An 18003-nucleotide genomic window follows, 5' to 3' on the forward strand; every position below is an offset into this window, starting at 1 on the left:
CTCACATATTTATGCCTGGGATGTAGATATTTATTATTCATGACTTATTATCTGCTAATGACTTGACAGAATAGGTACACATTTGTTATGTCAACCTGAAAAAACACCAAGCATATTTGGTTTGCTTATATTAATAACTGAATCAATAAATATTATCTTTATAGAGTGTTATAAGTAGTAGAGCCCATATTTTTTAAGAGTTTATTGATAAACAGCCAGATCTTCTCCTATGGAAATTGCGTGAAATTCAGCTCTGGTTAAAATCAACCAGAATGACTCTAAAGTCACTTTGTCAAAACAATTATATGCAAGTTTTTTTCACTCACATCATTCAGGAGTGCTAACTTATTTGAGTGGATAAAAAAAAACCTGACAGCTCTTCTTCAATGAGAAATATATCCATGTTTTTTGGTTTTTTTTGGTTTGGTTTTTTTTTTTTTTTTTTTCTGTGTGAAAAGAAAAAATGAATAAACAAAGGGAAGGTTGCTTTTTTAATAGACACCAGTTTGAGCTGTCCTCCACTCCACCCAGATGTTTTGCATTACTGTACTCCTTGCATCATGCATGCAATATGCTATCTCCTTTGTCCTCCTTCTGGTACAGGACATGAGACAGATTTTCCTAATAAAATGCATGAACATATTAGCAGCAAGAAAGCAAATTATCTCACCAACAGCTGCTCATATCAAAGACTATCTATTTTTTTGTTTGTTTGTTTTAATCGATTCCTTCTACATTGAACAACATGCATGAAGTTGTTTTTGGAAGGGCTATATGACTTTGTAGAGATGCTATACTTTTTCAGTCCCTATTTATTTCTTTTATGCTTTTACCCTACAGCATTTTCTTCTTTTTCTTTTCCACCATGACTTAAACAAGGGTTCAAAATTGTGGAGCAATATTGAAACTTACTATTTTTTCAAGGAAACCAAACTGCACAACTTCAGACATGGTTTAACTTTGCAATTACCAGATAAGAATTTTAGTATGCTCTGTGCTGTTTAATTTGGGATTAGTGTACTTATGTATACACTAATACTAATTAGTATTAGTGTACTTTATGGAGGAGAAATGCTTATTTTAAAATTTATATATATTATAATTTATATACTTGATTTTTCCACATTACCAGATATACCCATGTACCTAACACGAACCACTTGAGCAATTTTTCTGCACTCAGAAATAATGTTTATCTGTTTACATTTAGGTATGTACCTAAGAACCTGGAAGGACATAGACCCTATAGACAGAGATTGCTTTGAGTCATTGCTAACAGCCAAAACAACAAAAATTTTCTTTAAGTTGGAACAAAAGTTGGAAATAGTGAATTCTTTCTGTGAATTGCAGCCAAAATAAATTATTACAAAATATAAATAATGTTGAGACACTCAAAATTAATGTTTGAAATCTTCGTGCCCAATTTGAGCATGATGCCAATGCAGAGAGCTGCTTTGCTTAATTTTTACATATTTTTATATGATAATTTGTTAAGTTTCTTCTTGGTGTCTCTTCCTTCCCTGCTACCAACCCTGGCAGAGAGGACATCACTGAATGTTCCCCTGAGTCCAAAAGTTTTTGCCAGCTGGAGTTTAAACTACTGGCAGAGCCTTCCAAGCTGAACAAGTCTAATATTAAGAACAGATAAAAAAAAAAAAAAAAGAAAAAAAACTGAAGAAAAAAAAAATTGGAGTCACAGACTGAGCAAGAAGCCTCTGCTCATGGCACTGATCCAGTACCTGCTCATTCACGCCTTTCCAGAAGCCGTGGTGCACAGGGGATGTGGGAGTTTGTTCATAAATAATGAGACTTTTGGTAGCAGAATTCAAAATCTGACCATGCAGCTGTAAGAATTTCTCTGTAACTCCAGGTGCATACTCCCACTCATCTACACTCTACTTTGACGTCAAAATCAAAAGCCAAATGTAATGAGAAAAATGTGAAAATTTAAGTGCAGGATCCATTCGTGCTTACAAAGCATGTGCCGTATCAGAGAAAACTTTAAATTTCTTTAAAAAGACCCAGATTCTTAAAAAAGACCCAGAAATTTGAAAGCTATCGGGCTGTCTTATTTGCAAGAAAACCTTATAATGAAAAGTTTTGCATCCTCTTCACATCACTGCCCAAAGTCTTTTCTTCCAGCTAACAAAACAGGAGAGGCAGCAGCGCGTTTAGCTCTGCGAACACAAACACTCCTAAGTAAAACCACTTGCTATTTCATAACTTCTGAAGTCAGATGGTTGAAGGGGGAAAGATATGTTATCTCCTGGTTTCCCCACATGCAAGTGTAGTTCTGTGAACAAATTATAACCTGCCAATCTATCCACAAAAGAACAATAGCAAAAAGCATTTCTCTTTCCACATTATTTATTATGAAACTGCCAAAGAGGACAAAAAAAAAAAAAATCAGCAAACCTCTTTAGTCAGCTCTTCCTAATTAAATTTGTAACCCAGCACCAAATAAAAGCAATAATCTTTGCTTTGAGACCGCAAAAAACAATTGAAGAAGAAAAAGGGCCAAGATTGTCACTTGAGTAAGAACGGACAGCAGAATTCCTGGTGCTCTGCTCCCCACACCTGGTGTGAAAGGGGGGAAATCACCCTTGTGTGCCATGGGTGATGCTCAGACCCCACAGCAGTAATGGAGCAAAGGTGACAAAGAGCAAAATCAATTCATGTTTTCTGCTCTTGGACACTTAAACGGGTGGACCTTCCACTTCTTCACATTGCTGCTCCTCACCCTATCCTTGTTACCTGACCTATCCAGTGACCTGAGGCAATGAGAGGAAAATGCCTCCAACTGTGTCTTCTTCTCTCTCCTCTCTCCCTCTGGCCACAATATTCGCACTTAGAGGTTGTTCTTAAAGGACCCAGATTTGAATCACTCATGCAAATGCAAGTTCACTTGCTCAGGCAAAAGAAGCATCTCCTCCCCAGCACTCCATGGTGCTCCAAACAGCTGCTCCTCATATACCAGTCAGGTTGATAAATCTCTGCTCCTACTTTACGCATCATTTGAAAGGTTGAGCTGCCCCCAGCCACCACATCCTCCCCCTCCTTCTCAGGGTGAGATACTGCTGAGATGAACAGCATGGGCTGGTTTGGAGTGGATTGAGGTCTTCTTGCAGTTTTCAGCATGGCCTAACTGAGCTCTCAAGCCCCTGAGGAAGAGTGGGGTGAGGACGCTGCAAGGAGTGGTCGGTGTGCTGGTCACCATGAGCCCAGCAGAGAAAGGCAGAGATTTACTACAGCCACACCTGGGCCAAGAAATTACCAGGGATCTCTGCAGCTGTGGGGGACTTGACAAACGGCGTATCTGAGAGAAGAACATAAATCTACTTTCCTAGGAAAATAATAAAAAGGCTGGAGCATGGTTGTCTGGGGGTGATCTCTTTGCACAGCTTCACCTTCACAGAGAGGTGGCCTGAGCAGAGCCAGCAGCCCTGCACACCCTGTGGTCAGTGCCCTGACTTTGGGATCCTCTCCTGCCCAAAGGCATTTCCCCATTCTGATACTGGACTCTGAAATGTTGGAGCACACTGCCCAGCACCGTGCTTCTTTGGAGATAAATTTCTTTTTAGGGTTTTTTTTTCTTTTTCCCTTCAGGCTGGCAATTTTGCTCCTCGTGCGTCACCACGCCCTATGTCTTCATTATTCTGCGTCCATTCCCAAAGTGATCAAGAAATCCACAGATCTCCCGTAACACAGCCCCTGACATCAGGCTGGAAATAATTCCCTCATCCAGGAAATAGCTGGGACACGCAGCTACCGACGGTTGCTGTGGAGAAGGACAGAGCTGCCCAGCTATTATTCAAGGTTTCCCAAGCTAAGTCACATGCAGCAGAAGGGGAAGACGAAGCTTTTCCTGCCAGCTTCTGAGCTGTGCCTAGCAGTCTTTATCCTCCCTGCTGCCGGACAAGAGGAGCACTGTGGATGCTTCCTGAGGCTGAGCCTGCCGTCGTGGTGTAGGACGCCTCAAAGCTCCGTGGAGGTCATAATTTCCTATATTTCTCCTACCAAGTAGCGCTGTGATTTTGAGCTTTAGATGGATGAAGCATCAAAGCAAGAGGCCCTCAGCCCCAAGCAGTGGCAGACTTGGATCCGCTCTCGACGGGCTGCATTGAAACAATCAAATGGACTCCATTCCTGAAGAACACACATGGCAACACCACCCCAGAACTGGAATTTTCCAATCTCCAGCTAAAATTAAGCCGCGATGCCAAACCAAAGTGGTATAACAAAAGAGAAGCAATAAAGGTGCATGAAACAAAGTCAAAATGAGAGAGGAAAATGGGAAAGGGAATGGGCAAATCCAGAGCGAAACAGTCAACACGTGTTTTGAGTCAAAGTAAAAAATGTTTTGCTGAAAGATTTGCCAAAACCAATACAGGTCTATGAAAGAATTCAGCTTTAATATATCAATGTTTCTCAGAATAAAGGGGATTTATGTTTCAAAAAATCCAACCACTCTTGTGTACAGAACTCATCAAGTTCAGCTTTGTTGCAGGTATGTAAGTTAAAAACCTGGATGCATTTTGATTAGTGCTTTTTTGGAGTGCAATTTGTTCTACAGGTGCTGTGGTATAAAAAGGTCCATCAAAAGTCAGCTGAAGTCTATGACAAGATTTCTACAAAGTCCTATGAATTAGGCCTGGAGAGACTGGGAAGCTGAAGTACAAGATTAAGTAAATCCCCTATAGCTCTTTGAAATAACTAATTCTTAAATATGTATCTATTAAAAAGATACATTTTAAATTATAGTTATCATTTTCTTAATGATGAAATGTTTTCATCTCTTACAAATTAGCATAAATGCACAGAAACAGCTGTTCTATTTTCTTTTTTTAATTTAAACACATTAATATAAGTCCTATATGTTAACACTTGAAAAACTTTCCCTCTGATGAAACCCTTTCAGGCCCAATTAGATACATGATTAGGTATCTCTCAGAGAAAAAAGAAAAAAAAGAAAAAAAGAAAGAAAGAAAAGGTCTGGCAAAAGCCTTGGAGCACACAGATAATGTTTCAGAAACTTAGACCCATGTGGTTTTTGAAGAGTGAAAAGCACTTGTGATCAAAGGGGAGAAAGTTTCATGGGTTTTTAACAAGGCTTTTTGATTTTAAATCATGTATTATTAGTCTGGGCCACTCTTATTTTCATAAAGTCAAGACACTTAACACAATGTAATTTTGTATCCATAACACTGCTGAAGTTAAAATCCTGAACTTAACTGTACTTTAAAAGTTGTCCAGGTTGGCTGCTCCGCTGAAACTAGTGAATATAATTTTCAAATTGAATTTACTCCCTGTGTTTTTCATGCATTTCAATGAATATGATTCCTCTTTAAAAGCAAGCAAAATGCTCAAAATACGGATTGAGGTTTCTAAAGACACAAATTAAAAGTAACATTTTGAGATTTTCCAGCAGAGAGACTCATAATCACGAAACAGGAGTGAGGAGCCTGAGCAGGGATGAGGAAGGAGATATCCCCTTACTCAAATTTGCCAGAATTTGGCAGAATTTGTCTTTGTGAAGACTGAAACAGCTTGAATAAGCACAGAGGTGCTGTGGCGAGGCTGCAGGTCCAGGTGAGGAGGGAGAAACACCCATGGGGTGTGAGACACACAGTGAGAGCTGTGAGCAGGGGGCTGGGGTTACACTGAGAGCCCAGGTCCCGGGCAGGAGAGTTTTGTTGTCAGGCACTGTGGGAATCATCGTGAGAGCTTAATGCCAGCCCCAAAACAGGCAGAGCTGGGGGAACAACAGATTTTGTGGTGGACTGAAACTTTGAAACTGAGATAATGGGAAATTTCGGAAGAAAGTTCCAGGCAAAGGATGATTTGAAACAAAGGGCTTAAATTCAAGCCTTCTGCTCTCATGCAGAGCCTTTTTTTTTTTTTTTTTTATCCTCTCCCTTTTTCTGCCCCAAAGAAGGGACTGGCTCCAAGGCCCCAGTGGGAGAGAGTGACTCACTCTAAAGCCACTGCACCAGGCAGCTGCTTGAGATGTGGAGGACCAGGATGCTGGGCAGGGAGTCTCATTACTCACCACTCGCATAAATCATTTTTAGCAAAAGCAGTGAGGAGCCACAGCTGGTTCCTGTGAGATCCCAAGCACCTTCTGAGAGGGAGAGAGAGCTTTCAGTAACTTCTGAAATTTGTGGCACCCTGAAGGAGGGTACAGCATGACACCCCTGCATTTCCCTGCACACAGGCAGATGCATCTGGCAAAACCTGAGTCCTCTAGCCAGCAGTGTTTAATTAATTCTGATATTCTGTTGTTTGTAATTAAAAGTGCTGGAGAGCTGTTCAGCCTCCACCAAGTTGTTTTGGCTCTGTTTAGTCTTCTTTTCTCTTGTAAAAAGTTTGATTGTCCTGAACTGTCTATTCCTGGGCTGCAAAGTGATGAAATATTTATTCTTTATATACCAAGGGCAAGACTTTGCAGGAAAAGCCTTTATATAAAAGGCAACAACCCAGTACCAATCAAGGTCACTTTTAGAACAAATGGTATGCCACCACAAACCGTGCTAACTAAAACTTCTGGAAAGAACATTGTAAAGGCACATCTTGCTTGAAAGTAGCGAAATTCACAAAAACAAACAGCAGGTTGGAATTTGTCCTAACTAAAGACTAGATTACAGGCAAAATGTTCAGTTCTTACCCCAGTCTTTTAGAGGGACTTATGAAATACACCCTCATTAAAGTCTTTTTTATCCACAACACTTTAAACAGGTCATAAACAATTTGGAGTAGGAACAGAAGGAGTGATATGACAAAATGCTTCTCTGCAGATTCGAGCACAGACTCCTGAACTTAAGTCCTTTTTCTGTAACCACTTCCATTAGGACTATTTCCACATGCAAAGTTTTGGAACATCATACCCACAAACTATAAAGGAAAATTAAAACAACAAATCAACAGTGTCTGAGAACAGCCAGACCATAATGTTGCAGCAGATGTCGGGATTTGTTCTCAAAGGGTAAGATTTGCTCATAAATGGGTTCTTCAGTGCCTGAGCTGGAAAGATCTGCAGCTGCAGTAAGTTCATCATCCACAAAAATGGGGACAGTACAAACTGCACATTTCAAGTAGTTCTGAGTTACAGTCACTGGACTGAGTCCAAAAAACCTAAATATTCATGGTTAATGACCAAGTTCTGAACTTTTAACACAACGTTAATGTCAGTCATGCTCTTTGCAACAAGGAACTTCCTGGGACAGAGAGGCCTGCAGGGAAATAGTTGAGCTGTCCAGCCCCCCCTGTGCTGAGGCTGCAAGTCTCAGGGAAGCAGGATATTCAGCTGGGAAGCTGGTGAACTTTTTGAGACAACATGAACCTTTTCAAGGAGAGGCTGCACCATAATAGCAGAGCCTGGCAGCTGGCACTGAAGACAGATGAGCTTACAGGGCAATATTTGACCCCAAAAGAAAGCTGACAGGTGTGGATCACATCTGGTTTAGATTGGTGAAGTCTACCATGTGAATGTGGCAAACACTTGAAGTGCCTGTGAAAATACCAGGAGGGAAACAAGCAGCAGTAAGAAAGGCCATTTAGAACACCCACTGGCCCATGAAACACCGAGTAAGAAAGAGAAAGAAAGTGATGGGACAATGTTCCTGGGATCCAGAGATAGCCCCCAGATTACTGGCATCTGAGAGACCTGAAAGTGGTCAGCGCTGTACACAGCGCGTGAACAGCTTCTCTTGCTGCCATCATCGGAGACAGAATATCCACTCTTGTCCACCTTTAGGACATTTATCACGGAACAACAGAATAGATGTGGTTGGAAAGGACCCCCAGAGATCACCTAGTCCAGCCCCCTGCCAAGGCAGAGTCACCTGGAGGAGGTGACATGCCCAGGTGGGCTTTGAATGTCTGTCTTGTGTCCACTGACAGGATGCAAAGACACCAAGGTGTGCTCAGGCACCAAAATATGGAGCACCCACAGACTCACGGTCAAACCACAGCTCAGGCTGAAATCTTACCTTAAAACTCTGCCTGTCTTCACCTGCCAATGCTACTTTAAGACATTGACAAAGTTACTTTAAGACAACAATGTTTTAGTTTCTAAAAACCCGCGCAAGCCGCAAGAACCGCAACAAAACGCGCGACAAAGGAACCGCTTCTCGCGGCAAGCATGCTGCAAATCACCACCGAGAAAGGAAAAACAATAAATGCTTACGTTCATAGCAGTAGGCATCGAACTTGCTATCGGGGTAAGGGAAGCCTGTTTGGTTCTCATAGCGATACAGGGTTCTCACCCCGAGTAAACCCCCGCCGCACTGGGGCCGCGCCACGGAGGCCGGGTACCGGACGCTGCCGTCCGCCAGCCACCCGTAGTCACACTGGTCAAAGCCGTTCCTCCAGGCCACGTAGAGGTTCCCCACGGAAGCCAGGACACCTCCTCGCTCCTCACACAGCTCCCTAGCTTCCTCGAAGGTGAACTTCTGGGGGGCTGAGACGTGGACCACTTCATCTGCAGGAGGAAACAAACAAAAAAAACAAAAAAAAAAGTAACAAAGGCTGAGTAGCGCGTTCCACCATCAATCAATTCCAGAGTCCTACAAGGTTGGGGACTTTTTCCCAAAACACGAGTATTTTTTTCCTTAAAGAGAAAAATAATCAGATAGCTGTAAACCAAATGTTCCAGGCCTGAACTTGAAGGTTAAACTGCCACAAAGCAGGAGCATTTATAAGCAAACTTTCTGCCATCAAGTACACTGTGGCTGGACACTGAGTCCCTTCCTTGGTCTCTAGCAGAGGTAACAGCAGCCCTGAGGCTCCACTGTGACCTCCTCTGTGAGGATCTACTCTAACCCCAGTTAGAGTAGAGTTTGCAGCTCAACTGAGTTAATTAAATCCATTCCATCAGAATTTACTGTTTCCATAAAGCAAATCTTCTACTTCTGCAAGCCCCCTACCTGGCTCTTTTAGGCATTGCTAGAATCTCTCTTCAAATACTCAAAAAACAGGAAATGTTCTTCACCAGCTGCTCTAGAGCAGCATCTAATGTTGCATTTCCATCAGTCTTCCTCTTGTCCCATTTGGAAACAAAGGTGAGGAAATGCACAAGACATGTTGCATGCACAAAGCCCTCTTTGTGTGGAGAAGCTGAATTAGTCTAGAATGTTGATAGTATAGTTCAGCTTCCAAGGAATAACAGTTTGTAGGCAATAGCCATCCAGTTGGACACTAAAACAAAGCAAATAGCACGTCTAATATTTTGCTTCCAAGGTAAATCACCATTGTGCAGTTGTCTTGGTTGCCTCATTCACACAAACACCCTAAAGAAAAGTCAAGCCTCTCATGTTCATGTCCTGGGAATGAGGCAGTAAACTGATCCTTTTCCACTTTTTCCTTAGACTTCAAATGAAACCAGCCAGACCTAAAATGAGGTGCTGGTGTTCCAACCAGCAGCACAAATTCAAAATATTTGTTGCAAGACAGCGATGCCCTCCCTCAGCCACAGCAGGTCAGGACACAACAGCCACTGTTGCAGGAAAACACTTGCTTTTCCACACTAGCCATGCAATCTGTCTTACCCCTGCACAGGTCTGAAGGGAGCACAGAAAAATGCAGACAGAAACTACATCACCCCGAGCACTTTCATTCAGATCAATATTACACTTGTTTGGGGCCTGAAAGGAATGCAAGTGTGAAAGGAGGCAAGGTGCCAGGTTTCTTTTTCCTCCTAGGTAGAGGCTCTGATTTGTTATTACAGCTGTAGCACCAAACCCATAGTGTAACTTGCTTTATGCACATTGTGTGCAGCTCCCAGCTTGGAGAAAGAGGGACAGAGCGTGTCTATTGGAGAGGGACACAGATAAGGGAAGCAAAGAGCCATTTGTCCTCAGAATGGCTCACTCAGCTCTTCAGACCACAGAGAAAATGAACATTTTTTGTTACATCCTTCTGCATCTGCCCGCCAGCTCTGCTGCCATGTCCAGAGTGATGGGTGCAGTTATCCCACAGCCCCGTCCCAAAAGCAGCACCATGGAACAGGGGTGCAAAGAAAGGCCTCTCCAGAGCAGCCCTCTCTGCCCTGAGGACTGTTCACTGATCCTCTGACAGCAGCCATGGTGCATATGAAAACTAGTAGTTAAAATGCAATTTAATTGCAATTATACAGCAGATATCAGTCCAGTTAGATGAGGAAGTGAAAAAAGTGAAGAAGAACGATGAATTTTTGTGACTTCCGTAAACAAAAAACTAATTGCAGACAATCCCACAACATTTCTTGTGAGGGAAACTCATAGAATACACAGGAAAATGGGTAAACAGTGCAAAAGTACTAGAAAAGCAATTTCTCCATCAAGTGATTTGGATCACTGGCTCCAAATGGAGCTTGTATTAAATGGAGCATACATTAAATGATGTAAATGGAGCATCATTATAGTTAGTGCTATTTATTCCTCTGAGCTGTCATCTGCACTCAGTTAAGGCAGAGATACTTAGTGAGGGGTTAAGTCTTGGTGTAAGAGTTCAAAATGCAGGGCTCTTCTTCAAGAGAGGTCACTTTGCAGAGAACTGACTTACCCAAGCTGCACTTTCTATGCAGAAGTCTGCCTCAAATTTGCCTTGGAGTATGGCTGTATCTGCAACAGTGATAATCCTGCACACTTAAAAGATGAGTGTCATACCTTTCTCTGCACTGAATATATTCTACTGACCCCACATGGGATAATTTTGTTCATCTGTTAAAATCAGCTGCTGTCAAACAGACGTGATCTTTGTCAAGGACTGTTTTACCAAAAAACCAAACCAAACCAATTTTTAAAAAAGGGAAAAAAAAAAAAAAAAAAAACCCACATATATTTAAGGAAAAACACATCTTAACCAAAACAGTCCAATAAGTGAAATCCAAATTGGTACAAGAATTTGTGACAATAACCTCAAAAAGAAGGCAAAAAGGCAGCAGGGCAATAAGCAAAATTCCACCATATACCAAGTAAATGTGCATTTATTTCAGGAATGCTAATGATAAGATAAAGGGCAAAGATGTTAAAACATGTCATCTTGTAATTGCTCTAGTTTGAGAGTATTTTTCTATAATTCCACAATTCTTATTTTTAAAAAATAGGGCAAAAGTCATATTGCAAATAGCAGTAATTTACTCTAGGAGCTATGACTCCTCCATTTGTCTCTCCAGTTTGAAAATAGATTAAAATTCTCTGTGATTAAACGTACACTTAATGTGCTTAATAATTGTTGTGACAAAATGTGAAAAACGAAGAAAGAGTTTAATAAAGGCCTTGCTTGATACATGAATCCAGAAACACTTTAAAGTTTGTTCTGCTTCTGCAAGCTTCTCAAACCACCTAACAAAAAAAAAAAAATTAAGTATGGAGGTTTTCCTGGGGTTTCTTGATCTCATTCACTTCTAGCATATGGCTGAAACATCCCAACTCCTTCAAAGTATTAAAGAGAAAAGGACTCAAGTCTCGCACAGAAACTTCTAAAAAGCAAGAAAAGTAATTCTGAAGTTAATGAAATGTATTTAATCCATGCAGTCTCTACAATTTACTCCTGTTTCTGAAAGCACAACAGCTTCCATATTTAACAGGAGGACAGACCCCAGCACGCTCTTACAGTGTTTTTATTAAGATGACTGGAAGCCCCTCAATTTCCCAGCCAAAACCCTGAAAAGAAGGAAATTAAGAGGGAAAACTCATCTGCTCGACAAACAAATGACATAGCCACCAACACCAGGCAGGGCAAATTCAATTCTGTGTGTGTTAAACAGCCACGTGCATGGTTTTTATAGCTGGAGCACACCCTGAGTAACCCAGCAATACTCTGCAGGCAAAGCCCAGGGCTTAGGCCAGCAGATGAAGAAAAACTGGTTCTGCAGTACCAGGGGGTGGGGTGCAGAACGTGACAGTGTTTAGGCTGCAGACAATAATGTAATGTGTGTTATTGCTGGCTCCTGCTCCAAACCAAGCTTCAGGCTGATGGAGCAGCCTCAGCGGTCACTGCACTCCAAGAATCCCTAGGATTTTCCTCTTACATGTGTTTGTTTTGCTTGGTCAAAAGAGATACCTGATGAAAGTCAGGCTTTTTCCATCTTTTTACAAAATACAGGGGCAGATGAAGAAGTCAGATTTTTTTCTCTTGAAGACAAAAGCTGATTCACCTGCAATCCCTGAGGAAAAAGTTTTAAGTTCTACAAGAATCAGTTCTACAAATCTTATCAGCTGATTTTATAGCAAGTTTCACTGCTTTGATTCACTTTCTCTCCTCAGGACATGTCTGGGTGAGCTGGGCACACTGGTAGATGTGAATGTCATGAATCACACAACTTGAAAGCAAGGTGGGAAGAAGGGCAGGCTAGAACCAAAGCCACACACAGCCTGTGTTGACTGGGGTGGTGCTGGGTTGATGTTTGGACTTAATGATCTCAAAATTCTTCTTACCCAGACTTAATGATTCTATGATTATTACTGTCCCATCTAGAATCTGGTGCTCACGAGCTTTACCTCATGGTCAGGTGCTCAGATTCTACAACCTTCACAGTCCTCCAAAGCCAGGCATTAGAAAATGCACAGGGATATTAATTATATGAAAAGTTAATCATTCCCATAGGAGGAAATGCTTAACTCTCACAATTAAACAAAGCAAACCAAAACAAAACAGAACAAAACAAAAAAAAACACGCAAAACAAAAAAGACCAAAAAAACACAAAAAAACAAACAAAAAAAAAACCAAACAAACAAAAAAAACAACCAAAAAAAAAAACCAAAAAAAAAAAAAAAAAAAAAAAACCAAAAAAAAACCCAAAGCCAAGACAAAACCTTTCCAGTACCTTTTCATTTTAGTTCCACTGTGATAGTTTTGTTTGGGGAGAAGAAACACTATCTCCCACTAAGAATTTGGGAGCTCCCTTTTTTTTTTTTTTTGTTTTTTTCAGCATAATGTACGCATGGTGAACTCCAGACTTATTCATTTGTTTCTGAGAGTTGGAACCCACCAAGTTTATCAAACAGAGATGTCTTTTGGGAGTGTTAGAGCTCCTGGATTCTGTGACTACAGCTGCAGATCAGGGTACCCCAGAGTCAGAGACAAAAGCTGGCTAATAGTGACAAAATCACATCTTTTCTGAGGTTATACAGAGCATTCTAAGGGCATTTTCTCACATGCACCTGTAACCTGTGGTTGCTGCCCCTCACCTGGACACAGCCAGCGGGTCAAAACCCAAGCAGTCGTGAGGCACTGCCATCACAACTTTCTTTTCCTCAAAACTGTTCAAAACTTCATTCCTAGGACATGGTCAAGTGTGCAAAGAAGCAGGAATACCATGACCCTAACACATTTACCCTCATGCCTTCAGGACCAAGAGCTTCCAGATCCCCCTCCTCTCTTTCTCTGCTGCTCAGGGCTGGTTCTCTGACTCACCAGGGTAATAAAGAGGTGTCACTAATTTAACAATGTCACTAATTACCAAAACCACTCTGCAGGGCTGGAAAAACACAAACATCAGCAGCTTGGTTCAACTTTAAAGCAGGAGTCTGGACAAGATGAAGAAGTCTTTTTCTCTTGCATGTCAGAACAAGTCAGTTGATTCCTTTTGATGCACAGCAGCAATGATTTAACTAAACTTTCCTGAATGTCTTGGGTCTATTCTGTGCAGACCTGTTGGCTGAACAGGAATCCTCTTGAGAACTTAACCCTGCATGATGTCACATAATCCAAGGCTGGGTAAGTGTCCAGTGTAATGGAAAGGATCATAATTCTACCACAGGCCCTGAACTAGAGAAAAAAACATTATTTTCTCTGTGTCCCAGTTTTGAAACCTAATCTAGCTGTTGCTCCAGAATCAGAATAGACCCCAAATAAAACCTTTAGCTGCCCAAAACACAGAAGAAACTTCTCACCTGAGGCCACATTTTAGACTAAGACTCCTTTAATTATGACTTTCTCATTCACAGAAATTTCCATGACAACAGCAAAACTGCATGAGAGTAGGTGGAAAGTATTCAAAGGACATCTGGTTTTGGTTTTCATCCTTCTTCCCTGCGCTCACTGTGGGGGGGGGGTGGTGCATGGAAGGAGGGCTGTACAGTCTTCCCCACAGACACCCCAAAAATAACCCTGTTAGCGTGAGGGCCCCATCTGCACGTGGTGGGGGCTTGTCAGGCATCCACGGGCTCTGATGGGTTCTGGCCAGGAGACAATCCTCATTGGGGTGGTTTGTGCTTTGGCTCAGCACAAAGACACTCCACCGCTGGGGCTTTGGTGGTGGCTCTATCTCCATCTCTGACACCACAGCGCTGCCAAATTAACCGCACACTGCTTGTCTGAAGAATTCAAACTCTTCCTCACCCACCACACATCTCCATCCGAGGGATTACACCACAGGAGACACCCCTTCAGCTGGTGGGATCCTCACCCAAACCTTTGCAGCTCAATCACTTTAAAATCTTTACTCATAAATCACTTCCTGCAGTTAAAAGTACCCTAAACGTTTCTGTTAGTGCTTGGTACACTGAAATAAGTGATGAAATATGAGGAATGTGAAACAGTTTGTAATAAAACATCCTGGCTCGTACCTTTTTAATGATACTTTGACTCCAGGTTCTCATTTTTAACTCCAGGAGCTCAGAAACTTTCAATCCTTCCCACAGTTATTCTTCTGACTGTCGCAACAAAACTCATACTATTTAAATTAGAATTGTGCAGTCTTTAATCACTCTGGCTTTCCTCAGAACAAGGAAATGGCAAGAGTTAGCCTAGATAACTGGTTTCAATTTAAGCTAATAGTTTGTGATTTAAGGAGAAATCCATGTCTCTGGCTAACTTCCTGATTCCACATGGCCAAAAAGGAATAAAATCGAGATGGAGTTGCTCCTACAAATCCTCAGTGCAAATACCCAAATTAGTACTGCAAATTCAATGCACATTTATTTTAAAATGTATTGCAAGAATTCCCACCACCATTTATGGCCTTCTGGGGTGACACACCAACAGCAGCCAACAGACCAATAAGTGTTCAATGACTTCCATGGTGACATCCTCATTATAGCCCAAATTTTGATATCATTAGTCAGGCTTGTGCCATGAATAGTCATTCCACTGAGACAGACCCTCCAAATAAGGACCTCTTTAGTGCAAGCAATTCTAATAGATTTGGCATTGAATCAGGGCAGGGTACACAGATATGAGCTTTAAAATTCACATGGAAAAAGTTTGCATTTGAGCACACCCTAAGTGCCATGGATTCATTTTGCTGTGAATTAAGTCATGAGCTAAAGGTCACACCTTGCAGGATCAACCTTTGGGGAACAGGGCCATCAGAAATGTGGCACAATTTTAGCTCTTGATCCGTAAGTTTCCTACCAACACAGCAATCTAGTTTAGTTCAACCTTCCAATAACCCCACTGACATTCTAAATTTCCATCTTATCTGTGTGGGTGAGTTTTTCTGAAGTATAAACTCATAGGTGCTGTGTACTGTCTAACAAGCTCCTCCTCACTCAAAATTAACCTCTGTCCTAACAGAAACTGCTCCTGTTACACAGACAAAGCCACCTTGGCTCCTCAGCCCCACCTGGAAAAGGGAGTCTGGCTCAGAGGCTCAAGTTTCTGTGAAGGCACCAAGGAATGGTTTATCCTGCACAATGTGGCACCGTGTCTTCCTAGCACGTGCCTGTTTCTCCTCATCCAAACAGAGTAATTTAACTCCTCTGCATGTCAGCAGAACCGACCTATACTGTTTCTATGCCCTGTACCCATAAACTCCTCCTGGAGGTCGTAGAAGTTGTCACACTCCACATCCTGAGAGAATGAGAAAAATAATAAAAGCCCCCTCACATACACACAAAAACCAACAAACAAGAAAACCAACCAACCAAAAATACCCAAACCAAAATAAAACAAACAAAAGGAAACCAAACCAAACCAAACCAAACCAAACAAAACAAACAAAAAAAAAATCAAAAAAAAAAGCAATAACAACAAAAGGGAAAAGTTGGAGAGTCCCTTTGGCTAACTATTATAATAATCTGACATTTAAACTTGTTCAAAATAATGAATGCAATATAATGAACCAAATCTCTGCAATATTGTGCTCTAGCTTACACATTCATTAAAATCTGGATGTTTCATATGCAAGCAGTCACCACAATGCAGCTGACAGGCCACAGTGGTGGGACAGAAGTGTAGATGCATCCCGAGAAGAAACCAGGTCATAAACCTTGGCAAATGACATTTTATAACAAAGAAGGACCAATTAATGTCCATGAGAAATTGAGGACCTGCGCATTTTCATCCATGAGGACTGCACAGTCACTGCAGCCTCTTTGAACTCACAACAGTCTGGTTCCAGGTTGTTCCAAGCAGAGACCATCAGCCTCAGTGAGAAATGCTTCAGTTTTGACTTAAGTTCTATTATTGAAAGTTTAGTGATAAATTTTGACCCTGAGAAACTGCTGGCTCACATGCACCCGGGACAATCTGCTCTGTATTAGTCACACTTCTCTGTTCTCGAAGAGGGAAAAGAGCGAGAGATTGCTCTTCACCCAAGAATTATACACATTACGTTTTTGACTACACCTTCTTTTTGTAAGCTAGGAAAGACACAAACTGAATTTAAAAACATTGATTTAGAGGAGATTCAAAATCCAATCCCATCAATGACTGATGGAGGATCAAATGTCATGAATTGTAGATGTTCACACGTGCTGCTCACTGACAGATATAAACAGGACATAACTAAAATTAAGACCATGAAAAGCACTAACAATATTCTGTCACTTAGTTTTCAAGTTCAAGTTACAAATTCTCAAGCATATGTGTTTTCTAGAGGCTTTGCAATACCTGTGCTGCTTGTATTGCATAGATCTCCAAGTTGTCTAGGACATATGTTCAGCTACTAAAAATAAAACAGTTACTGATTTCAGTAACTAAAATCTCTCTGAGTCACCAGCAGGAGAAAAATTTGCATGACCTAATCTATATCTTATCTAAAACAGATTACAAACAAACACTGAGCACCTGCATTTTGCAATTGCTTTTTAAAAGTATATGTACACCTATAAAGGCAGGCTAGCTCAGAGCCAAGGCTAATTTATTGTTCTGCTGACTTTAAGAGCACTAAATGAAATGTGTAACAGCCAAGGACCATCCCTGAGGATGTTTGGTTAGGAGTTATCAGGGTTTTTTTTAGAAAGGAACTGTGGAACTGGCATGGAATAAAAACCTGTCAAACAGAAGCAGTGTGACACTCTCAAGGCACTGTAGTAAGTGGAGAATTTACTTTAGTGCTGGTTGCAAAGTATCTGTGTAATAATTTTACTAAACTATGCCCAGAAACTACAAAGTTTTTTCTCGTTTGTTTCTTTCTGAATCTGAGATGACCCATTATTAAAAAGATACTATTAAACATAGATGGCAATTCAATATCTGTCTAATTCTATGCCATGGACATATAAAAAGACTTAATTGCATACTTTATGAACTGTAATACAGTTAGCACATATACTACATCTATCTTTGTATATACTTATATATAGCATACATAGTTTCTCAAACATTAAATGCATTTCTTTGAAAATACTTTTATATAATATTCAAAAAATAAGACACTTCAACAGCAATTTTTGTGAGATCTACTGCACTAACTATAGGCAGCTTGAACCCTGACTGCCTCTTTGTAGACTCCACACTGGCCTTTAATTAGGACCTGCAAGACCACAAACTGCATTTGTGGTCCCTCCATTTGGCAATTCCCTTCAGATCCACAGCAGCCAAAACCTATTTTAAGCGGAATTTTCTCCCTCTCTGCTCTTCCACATTAGGCTCCCCAGCCACTTTTTAAGCCTTGCAGTGCACTTCCAGGCTCTGCAGACCCATCTCACCTTCCATGTGCTCCACGTAGCAATAAACATCGTAAGTCTCGTTAGGGAAGCGGCGCCCGTACGTCCTGACTCCTTTCTTTCCCATCTTATCTCCAAAGCAGCCAACTCTTGGATGTCTAATTGGATACCTGGAAACGCAGAAAATTT

General features: G+C 41.2%; 1 protein-coding gene across 1 annotated transcript in view; it reads right to left on the bottom strand.

Moving 5' to 3' along the window:
• The window catches only part of VCAN (versican), a 101302-nt gene that overhangs the window by 57614 nt on the left and 25685 nt on the right, over positions 1–18003 (bottom strand). The window contains exons 5-6 of the mRNA XM_053969042.1: positions 17857–17984; positions 8186–8479 (exon numbers count right to left, since the gene is read on the bottom strand). Of these exons, the coding sequence (XP_053825017.1) occupies positions 8186–8479; positions 17857–17984 (422 nt within the window). The remainder of the gene's footprint in view (positions 1–8185; positions 8480–17856; positions 17985–18003) is intronic.

The sequence above is a fragment of the Vidua chalybeata genome, chromosome Z (assembly GCF_026979565.1).
Source record: "Vidua chalybeata isolate OUT-0048 chromosome Z, bVidCha1 merged haplotype, whole genome shotgun sequence".
Classification (NCBI taxonomy): Eukaryota; Metazoa; Chordata; class Aves; order Passeriformes; family Viduidae; genus Vidua; species Vidua chalybeata.